The 17,949-nt window shown below is 34.6% G+C and overlaps 2 protein-coding genes and 2 long non-coding RNA genes across 7 annotated transcripts; 2 read left to right on the forward strand and 2 right to left on the reverse strand.

Moving 5' to 3' along the window:
• The first annotated feature begins 949 nt into the window (after positions 1 to 949).
• Positions 950 to 1,755, forward strand: LOC131427328 (prefoldin subunit 1). Its single transcript, XM_058590405.1, has 3 exons — positions 950 to 1,091; positions 1,151 to 1,217; positions 1,266 to 1,755. The coding sequence occupies exons 2-3, from the start codon at positions 1,197 to 1,199 to the stop codon at positions 1,647 to 1,649; spliced, it is 405 nt and encodes a 134-aa protein (XP_058446388.1). The 5' UTR covers positions 950 to 1,091; positions 1,151 to 1,196; the 3' UTR covers positions 1,650 to 1,755.
• Positions 1,708 to 3,229, reverse strand: LOC131427327 (protein-lysine N-methyltransferase CG9154). Of its 2 annotated transcripts, XM_058590403.1 has the most exons (4): positions 2,783 to 3,229; positions 2,542 to 2,718; positions 2,324 to 2,483; positions 1,708 to 2,102 (listed from the first exon to the last, which is right to left on the reverse strand). In XM_058590403.1, exons 2-4 carry the CDS (start codon positions 2,695 to 2,697, stop codon positions 1,741 to 1,743), a joined length of 678 nt encoding a protein of 225 aa, XP_058446386.1. In that variant the 5' UTR covers positions 2,698 to 2,718; positions 2,783 to 3,229; the 3' UTR covers positions 1,708 to 1,740. The 2 variants fall into 2 exon arrangements, with proteins under 2 accessions (XP_058446386.1, XP_058446385.1); XM_058590402.1 differs by having other exon boundaries at positions 2,542 to 3,227.
• Positions 3,230 to 6,713: 3,484 nt separating this feature from the next.
• Positions 6,714 to 7,517, forward strand: LOC131432328 (uncharacterized). Of its 3 annotated transcripts, none has more exons than XR_009229828.1 (3): positions 6,714 to 6,975; positions 7,207 to 7,315; positions 7,368 to 7,517. It is a non-coding gene; the product is annotated as an uncharacterized LOC131432328 (long non-coding RNA). The 3 variants fall into 3 exon arrangements; XR_009229829.1 differs by lacking the exon at positions 6,714 to 6,975 and adding an exon at positions 7,051 to 7,136; XR_009229827.1 differs by lacking the exon at positions 6,714 to 6,975 and having other exon boundaries at positions 7,143 to 7,315.
• LOC131432327 (uncharacterized) lies at positions 7,501 to 8,364 on the reverse strand. Its single transcript, XR_009229826.1, has 3 exons — positions 8,192 to 8,364; positions 7,841 to 8,139; positions 7,501 to 7,778 (listed from the first exon to the last, which is right to left on the reverse strand). It is a non-coding gene; the product is annotated as an uncharacterized LOC131432327 (long non-coding RNA).
• Positions 8,365 to 17,949: the final 9,585 nt, after the last annotated feature.

Consider the following 17,949-nt stretch of genomic DNA (forward strand, 5'->3'; position numbering starts at 1 on the left):
TGACTGTGCCGGACCGTCTGAATCGTACATAATTTTGACGATAGCTGGTGACGGAAGGAGATGGACCGTCTGAATCATACATTATTCTATACCCAACGCACAATTTCAGATTGTCTACTGAATTTTTTGTGTAACTAAAATTTTCATTATTTGAGTCAAGCTAATTTAGCGTATTCTTGTCGATCGCTCTGCTCTGTTCAACGTTGCCAGATATACCGATTTATCGGTATTAATTAGAGATGGTCGGATTTCTTGAACCCGAACCCAAATCCGCAATTTCTTGAACCCGAACCCAAATCCGACCCGTATCCGGTCCAAAACAAAAAAATTACCCGTATCCGAAAAAACTTTGGTAGTCGGGTTCAAATACCCGACTAAATTTTTCTACCTGAACCCGACCCGTACCCGTTTAAAATGAAAAAAAAAATCGTTAGCCGTACACGACCCGAACCCGACAAACAATTTTTCGAGTAATTCGAAAAATCCAACATCCGTTACATGTATACATTAAGCCGAATGTTGGCAGTTTTATTTGCTTTACATCCTTGATAGATTCTTTGAAAAATGACCTGGCAACTCTGGCTCTATTTGACAATTCGATGTCAACATTTCATAAGGGCACATAAACCAATGAGAGCTTCTCTTTGTTTACTTTCTCTTTTGTGAATATTTCCTTAATTTTCACGTGTACCTACAAAGTATTCGTGTAGAATAAAAGACAATATCCCCATGTTTCCAACAGTACCAAATATGTAACGAATGTTTGTATAATAACGCAGATATAGTCGGAAGAGAAAGTAAACAAAGAGAATCTGTCAATTGTTTTTAGGCCTTTTTGAAATGTTGACGTCGAATTCTGATTTCTGACTTTTTTCACACTGCTTTCAGGAGTTCTCACCAGAGAAGCCAGATCTGCAGATTTATCTGTAAATTTGCAGATTTCGTACATAGTGCTGCAGACATTTTTTGTTGTGCGGGAATTTTGCAGACTTTTCCAACCCTGTCTGAAGATAATTGAAATTTTTAACTGGCATCTCTGGTTATCACAACTAATCGCTGTTTTCATTGAGAGAAGATAAAATAAATTTACGGTATTCCATACAGAAACACATGTACGAATCATTCTTACAATTGTTTTAAAAATTTACAGTTTTGAGTAAAACAAAGAGGAAACTACTATAACGAACTTGTAAATCATGGATTTGGAATTAAAGAAGGTAATTAATACGATTATGAATGACTGAATTACAACAAAATCATTTTAGGCATTTACTGAAATGCAGATGAACAAAATTGAATCAACGAAGAAAATCCGTCTATTGGATATGAAAACAGATAGCTTGAAAGTATCTAAGCAGCGAGTTGAACTAACAAACAAGGAAATATCACAACTTGAACCCGATACCAATGTATATGCATCTGTCGGAAGAATGTTCGTACTATCAGATGTACTTACATTAACAGATGAGATGAAAACGAAACAAAACAACGTTGAGGAAATGATTAGCCAGTGTGAAAAAAATAAAGAATTTTTACTGAAGAATCTTAAAGAGCAGGAGGACAGTTTGAGGGAACTGGTACAACAGAAAAGATTAGAATCCACGGTAAAGGAAAACGGAACGAATTCAAAGAAGGATGATAAGGACTAGTTTGTGATTGAAGTGTTTGTAAGGAAATTTCGAATATCAAGAAGTTAAGTCAGTGTAGTTTTTGTTTTTTCAACATTCTTGTTAAATAAAACTACATTTTCTGTAACACATCGTCCAGGTTGAAATTTGCATACGAAGAAAACTCATTACCCAAATTACGCTCATGTTCCGGTTTAAAGTTGTATAAATCTAAGGACAGATACTTGGTAGCCCATTCATGTACTGCATAACCGGAGCAAAGGATTATTTTGCATTTCGTTTTTGCAATTTTTCGTACCACGATACTAATTTTTTCAATGCATTCTTCAGACAGAAATGGGGGGTCGGCTATTATAACGTCAAACTTATTTTTAAAAATATCCAAATAATCATCCTCAACTGCACGATTGTAATCGAAATGGTGGAAATCAGATCCAATACTGGCAAAACGTTCGTCGAATTCAAAAAGAGTCACTGTTGAAAATAATATTTGATATGTAATATGTAGAGACAACGGCAAATCAGTAAAATTTTAGGTTGGTTAATGAAAATTAAAATTGTTATGAACAATGAATACTAGTTGAATATGCTTCATAACTTACGTTTTGTTATCAACTGATATTGGTTCCAATATATAAATCATATAACAATATATTGAGCATTGAAAATAAGTCATCGTATTCAACGTAACTTACCATTTTTACTGGTATCTTTAACGTGATGATAAAGCGAAGGACAAGAAACCAGAGCAACGTAAGATTCTGTTCCTGCTAATTCCAAATCTGCATTAATGCTCTTCACCACGAAAGTAAGTTTCTCTTTTGTCTCACTGTTATACCAAAATTGACTCAATTGCTGTAACATTGAACATATATTAATTTGATATACTACTTTGATTTATCTGTTTCAAAACCCAGTTTTCTTCAAATCCGCTCTGAGTATCTTCGCCGACTTGTTCTAACTTTTCCCGTACTCCTTTTTCATGAAGGAATTGCTGCAGAATCAGTAGAGTGTCAGCAGGTAGTCGACATTCATCTTCGTCACTATCAACAGTGCATTGAGAAGACATACTAAATTTGATCACTGTAGACTAATGATTGGGTCAAAATAGAAGTAGTTACTTATTTACATTTGCACATAACCGAAATCATTACTTCAACACCGCAACAAAAAAGTTTGTGCACAAATCCATTCACTGCACTAGAGTTGCCAATGTTCCAGATGATCCCAGATCTAACATATACCTGAATTTCCTTTTGCCAGATTTTGGAGGTCTCACCTGATTTCAAAGATCTCTACATATGAAATACCAGTTTGTTTAGCTTTACTTCAAATCAATCTCGAAAATATGGCAGTGGAGCCACTACATTCCAATGTTATTGAAAAGTTTCAATCAAGTTTAGGTCTGTATAAAACTTATTGTTGCTATGCATGCAAATGTTTCCAGATTTGGCCAGACATTTTCTTCCGAAATGCCCAAATTTTTTTCTAGCACTTGGCATCCCTGAGCTACACTGAAAACCGAGCTCACCTAATTTTTGGGCTGAAGTTCCTCACTGGTTACTCAAAAATTGGTAAGCAATCAAAGATGGCGAATACCCAATACATGAGCTCGTCGCTCCGAACGCTGAAAATCTAATTTACTAATATTTCGCTAATTGTCGAGCTTTTCAATGAGAAGAAACATTACCATGATGCACCATCAAAACAAAAAGGTTTTCGAAACGAACGATCAAATGCACTTAGTTACTTTTGTGTAAATATACTTTGTACCAATTTAGTATTGTTTGGCTGTGCAAGAATTCTATCAATGTTAAATACGTTTAACACGAAAACAATAAGTTATTCGAAACAAATGCATAAAGGAATTTAGTCACTTACTTGATTGTTAAAAAATTCTATCACTACTACTCGTTCATGCAGAGAAATAGAACACATTAGATTCTAATATATTGAGTCTTTAAGTCAACTTCAAACAAAACTATTTTTGAATTAAAATTTGAATCAAATAAAACTCTTTTTGAATCAAATTTAGTTTAGCAATGCATATTAGATTCAAATATATTAAGATATAGACACAGACTAACAGACATGACAGTATGAATAAATTCTTATCAAAATAATTTTTCGTGATGCACTAGTTCCACCTATATTGTACTGCGCGAACTATTTACTATCTGTACACCCCTTGTGTTATGTAAAAGTTTTTTTACTAGTTGGCTTCCCCTCGTTTGTCAACACCGATCAGCTGATTGCAGGGATGCCTGATTTCATCATATTATTATTGGATTACGTTGATAATATTTTTAACTTTTTTGCGATGTTGGAAGCTAACCATTTGTTTGACTCAACGTTGTTCATCTAGACTATTTTTTATTGGTTTGGTAGTTTCACCTGAAATTAAGTGGCGGCAGACCAGAAGCAAGTAAATATTGTAACCGAACGGGTTCGATTTTGTATTGCGTTGGAGGATGAGAAGTAGGCCCAATTATGTATATAGTTTTGGCAATATGTATTAAATATGTATCCTGCATGGAATTTGCATGGACGTATACAAATCAATGCATTACAGATAATTCTGTATGAATGGCAACTCTGTTGGTAAATGAAAAAAATAAACACAGTCTAGATGACAGAGAGGATGTTTTTTATAGGGTAACGTGGCGCCATCATGACACATGTGAGTACTGTCCCAAATAAAGGAATATTCGAAATGACCGTTAAAATGATTGAAGAATCTAATTTGAGTGTCCTGTCTGTTAGTCTGTGATATAGATTCAAATTCCAAAATTTTATTGTTACAGTACATTAAATGTATTTGAATCAAATATGTCGTAGTATAGATTTAAATGAAAAAATATGTTGACAGTTGAATTAAACTGAATCAAATATACTGAGTCTTAGCACAGACTATTAGACAGGACACTCTAATCGGATTCTTTATTCATTTTAACGGTCATTTCGAATAATCCTTTAGTTGGGACAGTACTCGCATATGACATGATGGCGCCACTTTACCCTATCATAAACATCTAGTCTGTCACTAGGACAGGACCTGACAATTGTTAATCCACTTTTAGGACCAATTTCGGACCAGCTCGTGATTGGTTGAAATTGACATAAACAAGTACAAGTTGTTGAAATCAATATTACTGCAGGGTGGTAGAAAAAGTGTTGTCAGTATCGTCGGTAACAATGTAGCTTGATATTGGATATTTTATTTTTCGGGTCATCTTTTCAAAATTATTAATTTCAATAGGATTTAAGTTCAATTTGTTTTTAAGTCCTGTCAATGCGGAAAGTATACGAGTACATTTAACAATCACTGGATGATACAAAGAGAAAGCCTGAAATTACGAAGTGTGATATGGACGAGAATATTGATTATGTTGGTTGAGAATAGCACCGAATCTTTGGATACTTCTGTATGTTATTATTAAATAGAATATGTTGAATACTTTAGTTAATAAAGGTGCAAAAAATAATTACCCAAAATTGAGTGTTTTAGAAAAAATTTATTAAGCTGTTTCAACTAAACGTTTTCTTCAAAACAAATGAATCCAGAGCTATATTTTTGACCGATATAACATTTGTCGAAGTGTTTTCAAATGATAAATAATTGCATGTTATAAGGGGAGAAAGTTTTCAAAATGAATAATTATCTCTACTGGCAACAGTGATCGCGAGGCTTTCATTATTTACAGCAGGGAGCAACCGGAATAAGAAAAGAAATATTTTTCTGGAAAAAGAAGCCAGTTGTCTGGTCCTGTCCTATGTCTGTCACTAAGACAAGACCTGACATCTGGGGGGGCTGCTTTTGTTCCAAAATGGACCAGTTTCTGATTGGCTGATTTTGATGTTGCCACCTGCACATTGTGAAAAGAAAAAACTTTTGCAGGGTACGCGAGCAATGATGCCAAGTATAAAGAAAATCAGAAAACAAATTTATTAAAATGTATAATTTTAGCTCACCAATGAAAATGAAAATTTTCGGAGAATGTTTCACTTTTTTTCAATCTCATTGGTAATAAATGTTTATAGTGGCAGGACTGTGTAATTAAAATAGACATCAAGCCGTTTTTCTTTTTAGTGAATTAAAGTGTAAGTGTGTTTAGTGTGTACGAGAAGAATGAACTGTTGTGTTCCACACTGTGGTCGCACTAAGCATTTCTATCCAAACCTGACTTTTTCCGGTTTCCAAAAGATCCGGTAATACGTCAACAATGGATTCGATTTTTCGTTCAACGTGAGATATTTCGTGTTTTGTCATCAAAGCTCAATTAATTGTTTTTAAGCATTAATATATAATAAAGAAATGCATTCACCAAAACATGTTTTATGTTTATTTCAAATCAAAAAACCTAAAGTCTAAAAATTTAAATGTAATATTTTTGTTCTAGCATAGTTATAAAAAAAAATTGTAAATATGGCTACACTGTTGCCGATACGTTGGTATTTATTCCACAGGGCGAAATGACGAGAAGGATGATTCGGAAGGAAGAATAAGAAGCCAGTTGTCAGGTCTTGTCTTAGGTCTGTCATATAGACTGTGTTTATCTTTTTCATTTACCAACATAGTTGCCATTCAAGCAGAATTATTTGTAATGTATTGAATTTCATGCAGGATGCAGATTTAATACATATTGCTAAAACTAATAACAGAACTGTGCCTACTTCTCCTTTTCCAATGCAATATAAAATCGACTTGAATCGAATGTTTTGTTACGATATTTACTTACTTCTTGTCGGCCGCAATTTGATTTCGGGTGAAAACTACCCGCACGGCCTTTTGGCTAGATGGTCAGCCATGGCCACCAGACGGCTACCAAAATTGATTCGGTGACGGTTGTCGAATCCAATTTGACAAAACAAAGTCGCCTGTATCTAAGTTAGTCGAGCGTTTTCGTCTTCTCACCTTCGCTGAAAATGTCAAAGATTCCTATGTGAAAAAATCCTGGTGGATACAGTTGTATCGTTTGAGTTGTATATCTGGCAGCGGTGAGGCAGTCGGTCACCAGAATGTCAGCCAGCCATATTTTGCCAGCTGGCAGCGTTTAGTCAGCCATCTGGCAGCCATGCGTATGCGGGTACCAGCACAATCAAATATAGTCTAGATGAACAACGTTGAGAAAAATAAATGGGTACTTTCCAACATCGCTAAAAAGTTAAATATATTATCAATGTAACGACGATTATTTTCAAATATTACACAAAGTCTGATGAAATCAGGCATCCCTGCAAGCAGCTGATCGGTGTTGACAAGTGAGGAGGAACCAACTAGTACAAAAACTTTTACATAACACAAGGGGTGTACCGAATAGTAAATAGTTCGCGCAATTCAACAAAGGTGCATCACGAAAAATGTTTTTAATAATAATTTACTCATAGTGTCATGTCTGTTAATCTGTGGTCTTAGCTTCAAATTCATGGGTTGATTAAAATTTTTCGTCCTTGAAGCAAATGCCAGAGATTATTGATTCTAAAATAATTTCATTGAATCAAACATTGGTACTAGTTGATTTTGTGATATTTAATACAACTTTAGCTAAGCTTTCATTTTGTTACATCATTCAAACAGAAAACATTGTTCGAGGAAATAATAACTTTCGAAGCAGTTGACGAAACTATCTGCACTATTCAAATCGTTCGAATTGTGCGATACCATAGTGAGTGCTTTTAGAGGATAGGTAGGTTATGAATTATGTATGTACAGGAAACTTACATGTATATTTATTCCAGAGAACAATTTCATAGTAGAGCTTTTAAAAATTATGGAACGAAAGGATGTAAAGGAGTCAATGCCGCAACTGTACTTAGCTGAGCGCACATACATTATTATATAAAAATTTAATTTACAATAATAAATCAAAAATTCTTTTTTAATAACAATTTATTGAATTTAAAAAAATCCATCATTGAATCCAGTGTTGGTGATAGCCGAAAATTTGACAGAAGCTGCTCGATATTTATCAATATTGTATACAACATTTTCAATTCGGTAGAAGATGCTACAAGAACTTCAATCTGTCAATGCATGAACCGCGAGAGAATTGTACTTCAATTTTATGAAACAGAACATTTATTAGTGGCCAAAGTATATCCGTTACCCTACATGATCATTTATTGAACTTGGCTCTGGTGCTGATCATTCTGTAATTCAGAATAAAAAAAAAGTTCAATACGATCGAAAAGGTTACTTTCAAACTTCTTACAGTGCAAGAACTCTAAAATCTTCTGAAAACGATAGATCGAACCATCATTTCTAAATAAATAACTTCGTGCCATTTGCAATTACTGCTATTGCTCGAACCATATTTGCATAGGTAGCCAATCAATTGCAGGCCTCAATGAGTCATATTACTTCTCGACATGTTTTCCCAGGTACAAGTTTCGAGGGTATGGTTCTTGCGAATTGTCTCACGAGATTTCGAAGATCCATTGAGCTTCCTGCGTTTGCAATTTGCAGATACTTATTATCCTGACGCGTGGTTTATGTGTCATATATGATGTCCTGAAACGATTCGTTATATTGCAACCCCAAAGTAACATTAAGATTTTCAAACCTTGACTCAATCTTATACTTTTTTATTAACACTTTCCGAAAAGTAATCCAGCAATAACTGGTTTAAGCTCAGAAATAACCAGTTCAATTTAGCAAAAGTTTGACTATCGAAAATCGTTCTGATTTTTTTTCGACATTGCGGTTTATTTATTTACTATAGGACTCCTTGGTAACTAGTTCGTACACTGAAAGAAAACGCCAGCCGCATTTTGAATGAAATTTCATTCTATGCGATAAATAACTGCGAATTCCGACTATTGAATGATAGAACAATCTGAATGATCATATGATCAATATTCAGTGAGTTTTACTTCTTATATGTGTGATTACCATTCATATATTATATGACTGTCAGTTACGTTTGAAATGTTAGTGAACTGTGTGTTAATCATCATGAATCAGACTGAATGTATGTTACCCATTGTCATTTAATCCCTGAGAAGAGTTTATTCTTAATAATGAATTATAGAACAGTTCGAATAATTTTATGAAGAGCGAAAAATGAGTTTCATGCTCATTTCTTCTGATTTTCTTCCATCATTTATATGGTTGGCATATATATATATATATATATATATATATATATATATATATATATATATATATATATATATATATATATATATATATATATATATATATATATATATATATATATATATATATATATATATATATATATATATATATATATATATATATATATGGAATTGTATTACATTTGTATGTAAAATCGAATCGAAATGAATTTGTTATATGATATTCCCGTAACAAAAATCTTTCCATGCATGTATTATTTTCGTTTTGCAGTATTTCATACAATCGAACACAGAAGAATTTCTTCTTTCGAAATTTGAATGAAACTTTGATGAATGTTGAAGGAAAAATAACATAGCATGATTTTATTATTAATTATCAGTGCGATTCCTCCAACTGTTAAAATATTTTTGTTTAACTTGTCAGAAAAGCTAATGACAGAATGTAAACAACGTGTTTTTTAACCGAAGTTATACCACAGACTAACAGACATGACAGTATGAGTAAATTCTTATAAAAATAATTTTTCGTGATGCACTAGCTCCACCTATATTGTACTGCGCGAACTATTTACTATCTGTACACCCCTTGTGTTATGTAAAAGTTTTTTTACTAGTTAGTTTCCCCTCGTTTGTCAACACCGATCAGCTGCTTGCAGGGATGCCTGATTTCATCAAAATATTTGAAAATTAATCGTCACAATAAATTATTGGATTACGTTGATAATACATTTAACTTTTTCGCCATGTTGGAAAGTAACCATTTATTTGACTCAACGTTGTTCATCTAGACTATTTTTTATTGTGTTGGTAGTTTTCACATGAATAGTTTTGGCAATATGTATTAAGTTTGTATCCTGCATGAAATTCGCATGACCGTATACAAATCAATACATTACAGGTAATTCTGTATGAATGGCAACTCTGTTGTTAAATGAAAAAAAATAAACACAGTCTAGATGACAGACAGGATGTTTTTGATAGGGTAACGTGGCGCCATCATGACACATGTGAGTACTGTCCCAAATAAAGGAATATTCGAAATGACCGTTAAAATGATTGAAGAATCTAATTTGAGTGTCCTGTCTGTTAGTCTGTAGTTATACGATTAAAGTTTTTATTTAATACGTATTGTGGTGGCAATATGAAATCAGCGATTAAGGTGAAATGTAGCGTCATAAAATGCGCGCAAAATTTTATCCGCTTCAGTTGAACGAACCGTCGCACAAAGCATACCAAGAAAACGGACACATAGAAACAAAAACTTTTTTCAATGATTGAGCGCAGTGGGGTTACCTCTCGTTATATTGGCTTGTAAAAAAGACTGGACGTAATGGATTTTTGAATCCTTCACACTTTGAATATATGCTAATTCAATCGTTATTGTTAGTGATTACTCTTACACTAGAGCTATAAATCATGAGTAATTATGAATGACTAACATGAGGTTATATGTATATGTATTGTCCAACTTGCTAACCATGTATATGCCTGTTGTTTATCAATGTTTATCACATTGTTTGTATCACGATAATACTTGGATTGTATTTCATTCAGTAGCTTGTCAATGATGAAGTTATAGTTTTGCTATAAAAATTGCTACAATCTAAAATAATAAATGTTATACGATATCACACAGCAAGGCTTTATTGCTTCAGCAACATCAATGCATTGAACTCAACAGAATTGGACATTATTAGCATTATAAATGACAGTTACTTAGAAAATAAACAATTTCTTACAATACCCATGTCATTGTATTCTATTGTATTGTATTCGTTTTTATTTCAACACAAAACCCAATGCTGCTTAAATTCGTGTCATAATTTTATATGTAATTTTTGCTCACGATATAAGGCCACCGTGCCCACCGTGCATTTCTCACACCACCTCAATACGAAACAGCAGCGCGCAAGCAATAAAAAAGATGCGGAAAAGTTTATGTAAACTTTTTCAAATTTCGGTTGTTTTAGCTAAAGTTTTATAATTTTGAGTTGCATTTTCAGATTCTTTGTGAAATTCTGCAACAAACACTACTTTTCAGTTTTAAAATCATCCCCGTGGAACGGAACAGTAACCGTTTATACATTTCAAAAACCAATTACGGCTCGGCAAAGCAAAATTTCAAAATTCTAAGAATACTTAGTTATGATAAATTTGATTTCGAAAACTTAAGTGTTTTTGGTTTTTCGAAAATCGGTCTAGTTTTTGAATAATTGATCAAAAACGCGATTTTCGCATTCCGCTACATTTCACCTTAAGTATTTAAGTATTCAGTGAAGTAAGAGTCTGTAGTAGACTTAGAATTCACGTAATGTAAGGGCAATTTCTGCTTTAGACAAACAATTATTGTGGCCAATTCTATTTTTCTAGGATTGTATATTGCCCCCCTGATTTAATAAATTCAAAACAAAACCAAAAAATCTCTGTAACTATATTGCAATGCAGAACTTGATCATCTGCATACTTTGCTGCAGATTTTTAGTGTACAAGTCAATCATGTTCTTACTATCAATCAATTTTATTGTAAATAAATTTAAATATCTACAATTTTATTGTAGATAATTTTAAATAATCGTGTAAATTTATTTTAAAATCATTACTTTTACAGACAATAAATAACAAAAATAAATCGAAGCGCTGGACGTTTTTACTTTACCCAAATTTAACTTTTCTGGCTGCTTAAATAAATTTATTGTGAAATCGATTGGAAAGGTTATACGATTTTTAACAGTAATATAATTTGCATTTGAATGGAAACGGATAAGTCGTGTATCTCACAGCAAACGATATTTCATATGAAATTGATACTTTCAACTTTAAAGTTTTCTTACATTTTCTTATATTAATAAACCATTGTATTTTTCATTGAACCAACCAATTCCGCAGCGGAAATAATTGATTCTCAATCGGAACTATTCGGTTAAACACAATTTATTGTATTTGGATGACAAAATATATTTTTCACTGTGCAATATATTTTTCTTATGTTGGTTTCTGCTGCTTAATGGTGAATATATTCAAACTGTACACTTGATTCTTTTCCGAGAAATTGTTGAGGGGAAAAATTAAGCTTTTAATTGTTACGATACTTAACAACCTACACACTTCATTGTAAAAAGTTTGTGTACAATCCATTGAATACCCTGACGAAAATTAGTACGATAACTCAACCGACTCCAGCATAGTTTATACAGAATATTGAAATGTCTACTTATGTTCAATGGAAAAGTTTCAATGAATATGTAACAATAAATCTTATGGTTTCTCTGCAACATTGTCTCAGGTGTCTAAGTGGTATATGTGAAAACCTTGCTCTCGGCATCTTAAAACTAAAGCAGAGTGCCTCATTAAATATATTATTTTTACTACCATGGAGTGGGAAGGTAAGTTTCTTGAAACATTATCAACTGCATTTTAATTTATTTTCATTTCCAGTTGGATAATTTCAATATTAATCCATCTTAATATCATCCGCATTATAAGGACTCCGTAAAACATAAAACTACATGAAAATCTCCTTAATATCATCCGACGATTGATGTACATTAAATTCATTCGGTTTATGGTATGCGATTATATGTACGAACATCATACGCACTACAAAATGAATAGTATTTCCTATATGGCTGCTGTGATGATTAATTTTGAAACGAAAATCATCTACATTTTGGATTCTTTCAATTTATAAGTGTATGTGCTTCAAACAAATTTTCAATGATATTCATACAAATCAATTTGTTTTTGACAGAGGAGAAATTGAATGGCCGACATATTAAAACCATCTGAAAATCGTTATGGGGATCGGATGAAGCAAAAACCATTCAGCTAGTGGCCGGTAAATTCTTTCAGTGATAGCAACTTAAACAGTGTTGCGCAAGAAGATTATTTTTATCATTTTCAAGGGGTGGTAACTAGCGATAAATCGCTCACGAACACTTTTTTCAAAATTTTTCTTTGGAGTGCCTGGTCGTGTCGTCGGCAAAACCATTCACATACATTTTCATACACATCTTATACAAAGGTTATATGCGCATATTTAGAATAAGCGCACTCGCCTCGGGCGCAACGTTTTTAGGGAGGCGGCAAACTAATCCTTGGGACCTTTTTTTTTGCTCACCCAAGTCATCTTTCCGAGATGGAATTCAACTTTTTTTTGCTCACTAAACCAAATCTGTTTTTTTGCCCCGGGAGTCAAATTTCCTCGGTTCGCCATTGCTTTCATTTGAAATTAAGTAAGCGAAAATCGGTTCAGTCAGCTCCGAGAAAATGCCCCAAGTAACATTTTGTCGTGAATACGACTTACTTTACTATGGGGTGCCTTTTCAAAATTAGCCATATGGAAGAATGGGCAGAACTTAATCGTGAATATCTCTACTTGTATTAATGGTAGCAACATAATTCTTTCATCATTTCATCAAAAATATGATCAGGAATTTAGGATAATATTTTGAACAGTGTAAGATAACCACAAACAACTCAAAAATTAAGTTTTCTCAAAATTTCAAAATAATGCGGAAAACTCTTTACTTTCGCTTGGGTTTTTCGCGCAAGGACGACGATTTTGAGGTAGTCAGGCACATATTTTCAACTGAATGCATATAAAAGGGGAACCGTGGTGAAAATCGATCACTTCTTTTCGTGCGTTCGATGGAAGCAGACGTCGTGGGAGTTAAACCTTCAACCAGCAGCGACGGAAAGTGCACCTTCTGCGTGGTTAAAGCCTCAAACGCTCAGGTCGCAACTCTCATTCGCTTGCTGGCCTTCAAGGCGAGAAGACTGCCATCGCGAGAGTTAAACCATCAACCAGCAGCGACGGAGAGAGCGCCTTCTGCGTGGTTAAAACCTCAAACGCTCAGGTAGCAACTTTCATTCGCTTGCTGGCCTTCAAGGCGAGCAGACTGCCATCGCGAGAGTTAAACCAGCAGCGACGGAGAGAGCACCTTCTGCGTGGTTAAAATCTCAAACGCTCAGGTCGCAACTCTCATTCGCTTGCTGGCCTTCAAGGCGAGAAGACTGCCATCGCGAGAGTTAAACCATCAACCAGCAGCGACGGAGAGAGCGCCTTCTGCGTGGTTAAAACCTCAAACGCTCAGGTAGCAATTTTCGTTCGCTTGCTGGCCTTCAAGGCGAGAAGACTGCCATCACGGGAGTTAAACCATCAACCAGCAGCGACGAAGAGAGCGCCTTCTGCGTGGTTAAAACCTCAAACGCTCAGGAAGAAACTTTCGTTCGCTTGCTGGCCTTCAAGGCGAGAAGACTGCCATCGCGAGAGTTAAACCATCAACCAGCAGCGACGGAGAGAGCACCTTCTGCGTGGTTAAAACCTCAAACGCTCAGGTCGCAACTCTCATTCGCTTGCTGGCCTTCAAGTCGAGAAGACTGCCATCGCGAGAGTTAAACCATCAACCAGCAGCGACGGAGAGAGCGCCTTCTGCGTGGTTAAAACCTCAAACGCTCAGGTAGCAATTTTCGTTCACTTGCTGGCCTTCAAGGCGATAAGACTGCCATCACGGGAGTTAAACCATCAACCAGCAGCGACGGAGAGAGCGCCTTCTGCGTGGTTAAAACCTCAAACGCTCAGGTAGCAATTTTCGTTCACTTGCTGGCCTTCAAGGCGAGAAGACTGCCATCACGGGAGTTAAACCATCAACCAGCAGCGACGGAGAGAGCGCCTTCTGCGTGGTTAAAACCTCAAACGCTCAGGTAGCAACTTTCGTTCGCTTGCTGGCCTTCAAGGCGAGAAGACTGCTGGCCTTCAAGGCGAGAAGACTGCCATCACGGGAGTTAAACCATCAATCAGCAGCGACGGAGAGAGCGCCTTCTGCGTGGTTAAAACTTCAAACGCTCAGGTAGCAACTTTCATTCGCTTGCTGGCCTTCAAGGCGAGAAGACTGCCATCGCGGGAGCAGCGACGGAGAGAGCACCTGCCATTATTTGGTTTTCGGTAGTCGTAACGAGAAGTTCAATTTTCAGATTTTAGTTCCGCAATATAGGTTTAGATTTCAGAGCCTGCGTGCTGAAACTGGATTCTGGAACTGTATTCCGGAACTAATTTGAGTTTTGAAATTACAATTCTAGAATTGAAACTGGATTCTGAGTCTGTTATTGGTTCTAAATTTAGTTCTTGAACTCAGGATCCAGTTCTTTATTCCAGACTTCTTCTATTCGGTTCTTTTTAGAACCATAATAATACTCCTAAAGAATTATGCGGAATTTTACTTTACTGTACTCTATAAAACCCATTCTGGTAGTCATGGCGAAAAATCGTCTTCAAGTTTTAGAGCTTAGTTCTGGAATATGGGTTTAGAATTCAGAGTCTGCGTGCTGAACTAACTCAAATCGTCACTCTTCATCACGAACGCTTTCATAAAAATTTCTTTTCAGAGCCACCATTTTTTTATTATAAAGAACTATACTGCTTATTTCATAATATTTAATTGCGTTTCAGAATGCTTAATGTAACTAATCTGTAATTTAGTCTAGGCGCATCGTTCAAATTTCTAGTAATGAAAGAGGGGAAAGTTTCACAATTCAAACAATCGATGAACTACCAATTCGAATTCGGAAGCATAAATAAAGCGTGTCATATTCGTATTCACGACATCCAGTTATGTCTATGACCATCAACCATACTTTTTAATATTAATAAATACTTGTAGCTATCTTCAATGCTACATAATAAATCTTGCATTAAAACTTTAAACTCCACGAAAGCCTACTGAAAACCTCTATAAGAGCATGTTCCTGCCAAGTGGACCATTCTTCATAAGGTTTATAAAGCAAAGTGAAGAATCAGCATAAAGCTGCGTTAAAACTTCAAATTCAAGAAAATTTTGAAACTAGCTTTACGATCAACATTAAATTTATTTGGATGGAATGAATTCCGCTCTAAACAAACTGTTGTTTTGGTAATATTTTTCTTGACTATATGTGTCATGTCTGCGTTGAATGCAATCAGTAAGAATTCATTGAATTTTATTTACAAGTTTGAGGCTTTAACCGAACGTAAAAACTTCATGCGCTTTTATTTTTATCGTGAATGTATGGATAAAAATAAGAATTATAACCATTCGCCTTGAAATAAATACGGTTTTTGCGAAAGTCTCCATGATTTATGAAAATTATTTTCTGTGATTCATCGTCTTTTTTGTATAAAACTATTTCGTGGCGGTAAAACTTGTGCATACGTTCTGAACATGAATTATAAAAGTCCATCATACTTCCTCATTTTTGCATTTCGAAGTTTATTTGATGTCAATAAAGGCTACGGCAAAGAACATCATAATGGCGGCCATGAAATTTTCTTTAATGCAAATTACACTTAATCTAAGAAGCAATGAATCAAATAGCCCACAACAAGAGTGTCATAAATGTAATTTAGAACCCTCAAATGTGCTCTGAGTGGAACTGTCATTAAATGAACACGCACACACACAAAACTAGATTTATGAAAGAATTGAACTGATAATAATGTTTTAAAGAAAATTTTTTAAAGCAATATTAAGAGTGTTTGCATGGTTTTATTCTAGTACAAATTGATTTATTTTTAGTCCAGTTGTTAGTCTAGGTAAAAAGTTTTATAGAAGCTTTAAAAACTATGATATTACTTGTCAAAAGCGACACTTATTATAGTTATTATAAAACAAGTAGTGATTGAACAAGCAATTACAAAACTCCTATAAATTATAATCAAAACCATAAGGCATTCGAATTGTTACTTGGGTGGTGCATATTTTTGTTTACGAACTGTGTCAAATGGTTTATGACACTTCGACCTCCGTGCATACGTTCAAATACCTCTTTTTTCAGTGATTACATGGTCTTTCCGTATAAGAAAAACAAAAACGTCGAAAATTTTTAATATCCAAACACGAAAATTCGCTTGTCTCATTTCGTTGGACCTCGTTGGACTGAGCTATTTTCTAGATATCGACTTTTCTGACAGCTCACTTACAACCAAAACTACAAATGAGATTGGTTTGTTTGCATGAGGAAATTCCAGTGCAAAATACGATTTAGACGATTAATCAACTTCGTTCGATGCCACGATTTTCAACTGTAAAGTTCCATGCCAACAAACAGGGCAATACTTTGATTCCCAGAAAGGAAGGGCGAAACTATTTATTTTCATTTGGGGGTTTGGAACCTCTTGAGCTCCGGTTTGTGCTAAAGTGCACATGACTAGTTTGAATCATTTACGTTTCGCATTCAGCTCATCAGTGCATTAGCAGATTATGTTGATCTACTAATGCCACCTCGCGGATCAACATAATCCGCTAAGGAGACGTAAAGTCATTGATATTTGCAACGCACTTATTTTACACTAAAAGTGCTATGTCTGACGTGTCGAAAGTAATGAAACCAATTGACGGCAAGGATGGCCGCCAACAGATAGGTTTCGTAACTTTCGGCACGTTAGAATAGACATAGCACTTTTAGTGTAAAATAAGTGCGTTGCTAATAGCAATGACTTTACGTCTCCTTAGCGGATTATGTTGATCTGCGAGGTGGCATTAGTAGATCAACATAATCTGCTAATGCACTGATGAGGTGAATGCGAAACGTAAATGATATTTATTTTCGTTATTTTAGATAGTTTCAGGACTTTTTACTACTGGAAATAGTGAATGAGATGATAAAATTACCCGCAGATTTGTGTTAGTCGCGGAAACTAGCAAATTTATCGAAAAATGCACGAGGGCGTAATTTCATAATTCAAACAAGGAGCTTAGAAGTAAACAAATCGAAAAATGACGAAATTTCTTTATGTTTATTTATTCTGTGGATATAGAGGAAAAATGAAAAATAAAGTATAGCTTGGAAAGATAAACCAACAGTTCATCGATTTTTTAAAAGTTGATTTGAGAATATACAATCACTTTTAAATCGGAATTGATACCAAAGTTCATCGATGTTTTTCTCCATTTACTGTCAATTTTAAATTACACGCTTAAAAATAGTTACTCAAAAATGAGTAAGATCTCACTCATCTACAGAAAAAGTGGAACAACTCTAATTTAGAGTAACTCCGAAGTTACTCAAATTTGAGTTCTTTCACTGGAAACGATATTTGGGTAAAATCTACTCATTTACTGAGTAATACTTTATTCGTACATGTATCAAGAATAGAGTAACTATCACTCAAATTTTGTGTGAAATTTTATTTCACATATACCAAATTTGCAAAAAAATTGCTCCTTTTCTGAGTGTATTGTATTAA

The sequence above is a fragment of the Malaya genurostris genome, chromosome 2 (assembly GCF_030247185.1).
Source record: "Malaya genurostris strain Urasoe2022 chromosome 2, Malgen_1.1, whole genome shotgun sequence".
Lineage (NCBI taxonomy): Eukaryota > Metazoa > Arthropoda > Insecta > Diptera > Culicidae > Malaya > Malaya genurostris.

What these genes read in the sequence shown, in the direction of transcription:
- LOC131427328 (XM_058590405.1), top strand. Translation starts at nt 1,197, where the DNA reads ATGGATTTGGAATTAAAGAAG. An exon ending in TGGATTTGGAATTAAAGAAG is followed by an intron (nt 1,218 to 1,265) that starts GTAATTAATACG and finishes AAATCATTTTAG; the next exon opens with GCATTTACTGAAATGCAGAT.
- LOC131427327 (XM_058590403.1), bottom strand. Translation starts at nt 2,697, where the DNA reads ATGTCTTCTCAATGCACTGTTGATAGTGACGAAGATGAATGTCGACTA. An exon ending in GCGGATTTGAAGAAAACTGG is followed by an intron (nt 2,484 to 2,541) that starts GTTTTGAAACAG and finishes TCAATGTTACAG; the next exon opens with CAATTGAGTCAATTTTGGTA. An exon ending in TAAAGATACCAGTAAAAATG is followed by an intron (nt 2,103 to 2,323) that starts GTAAGTTACGTT and finishes TATTTTCAACAG; the next exon opens with TGACTCTTTTTGAATTCGAC.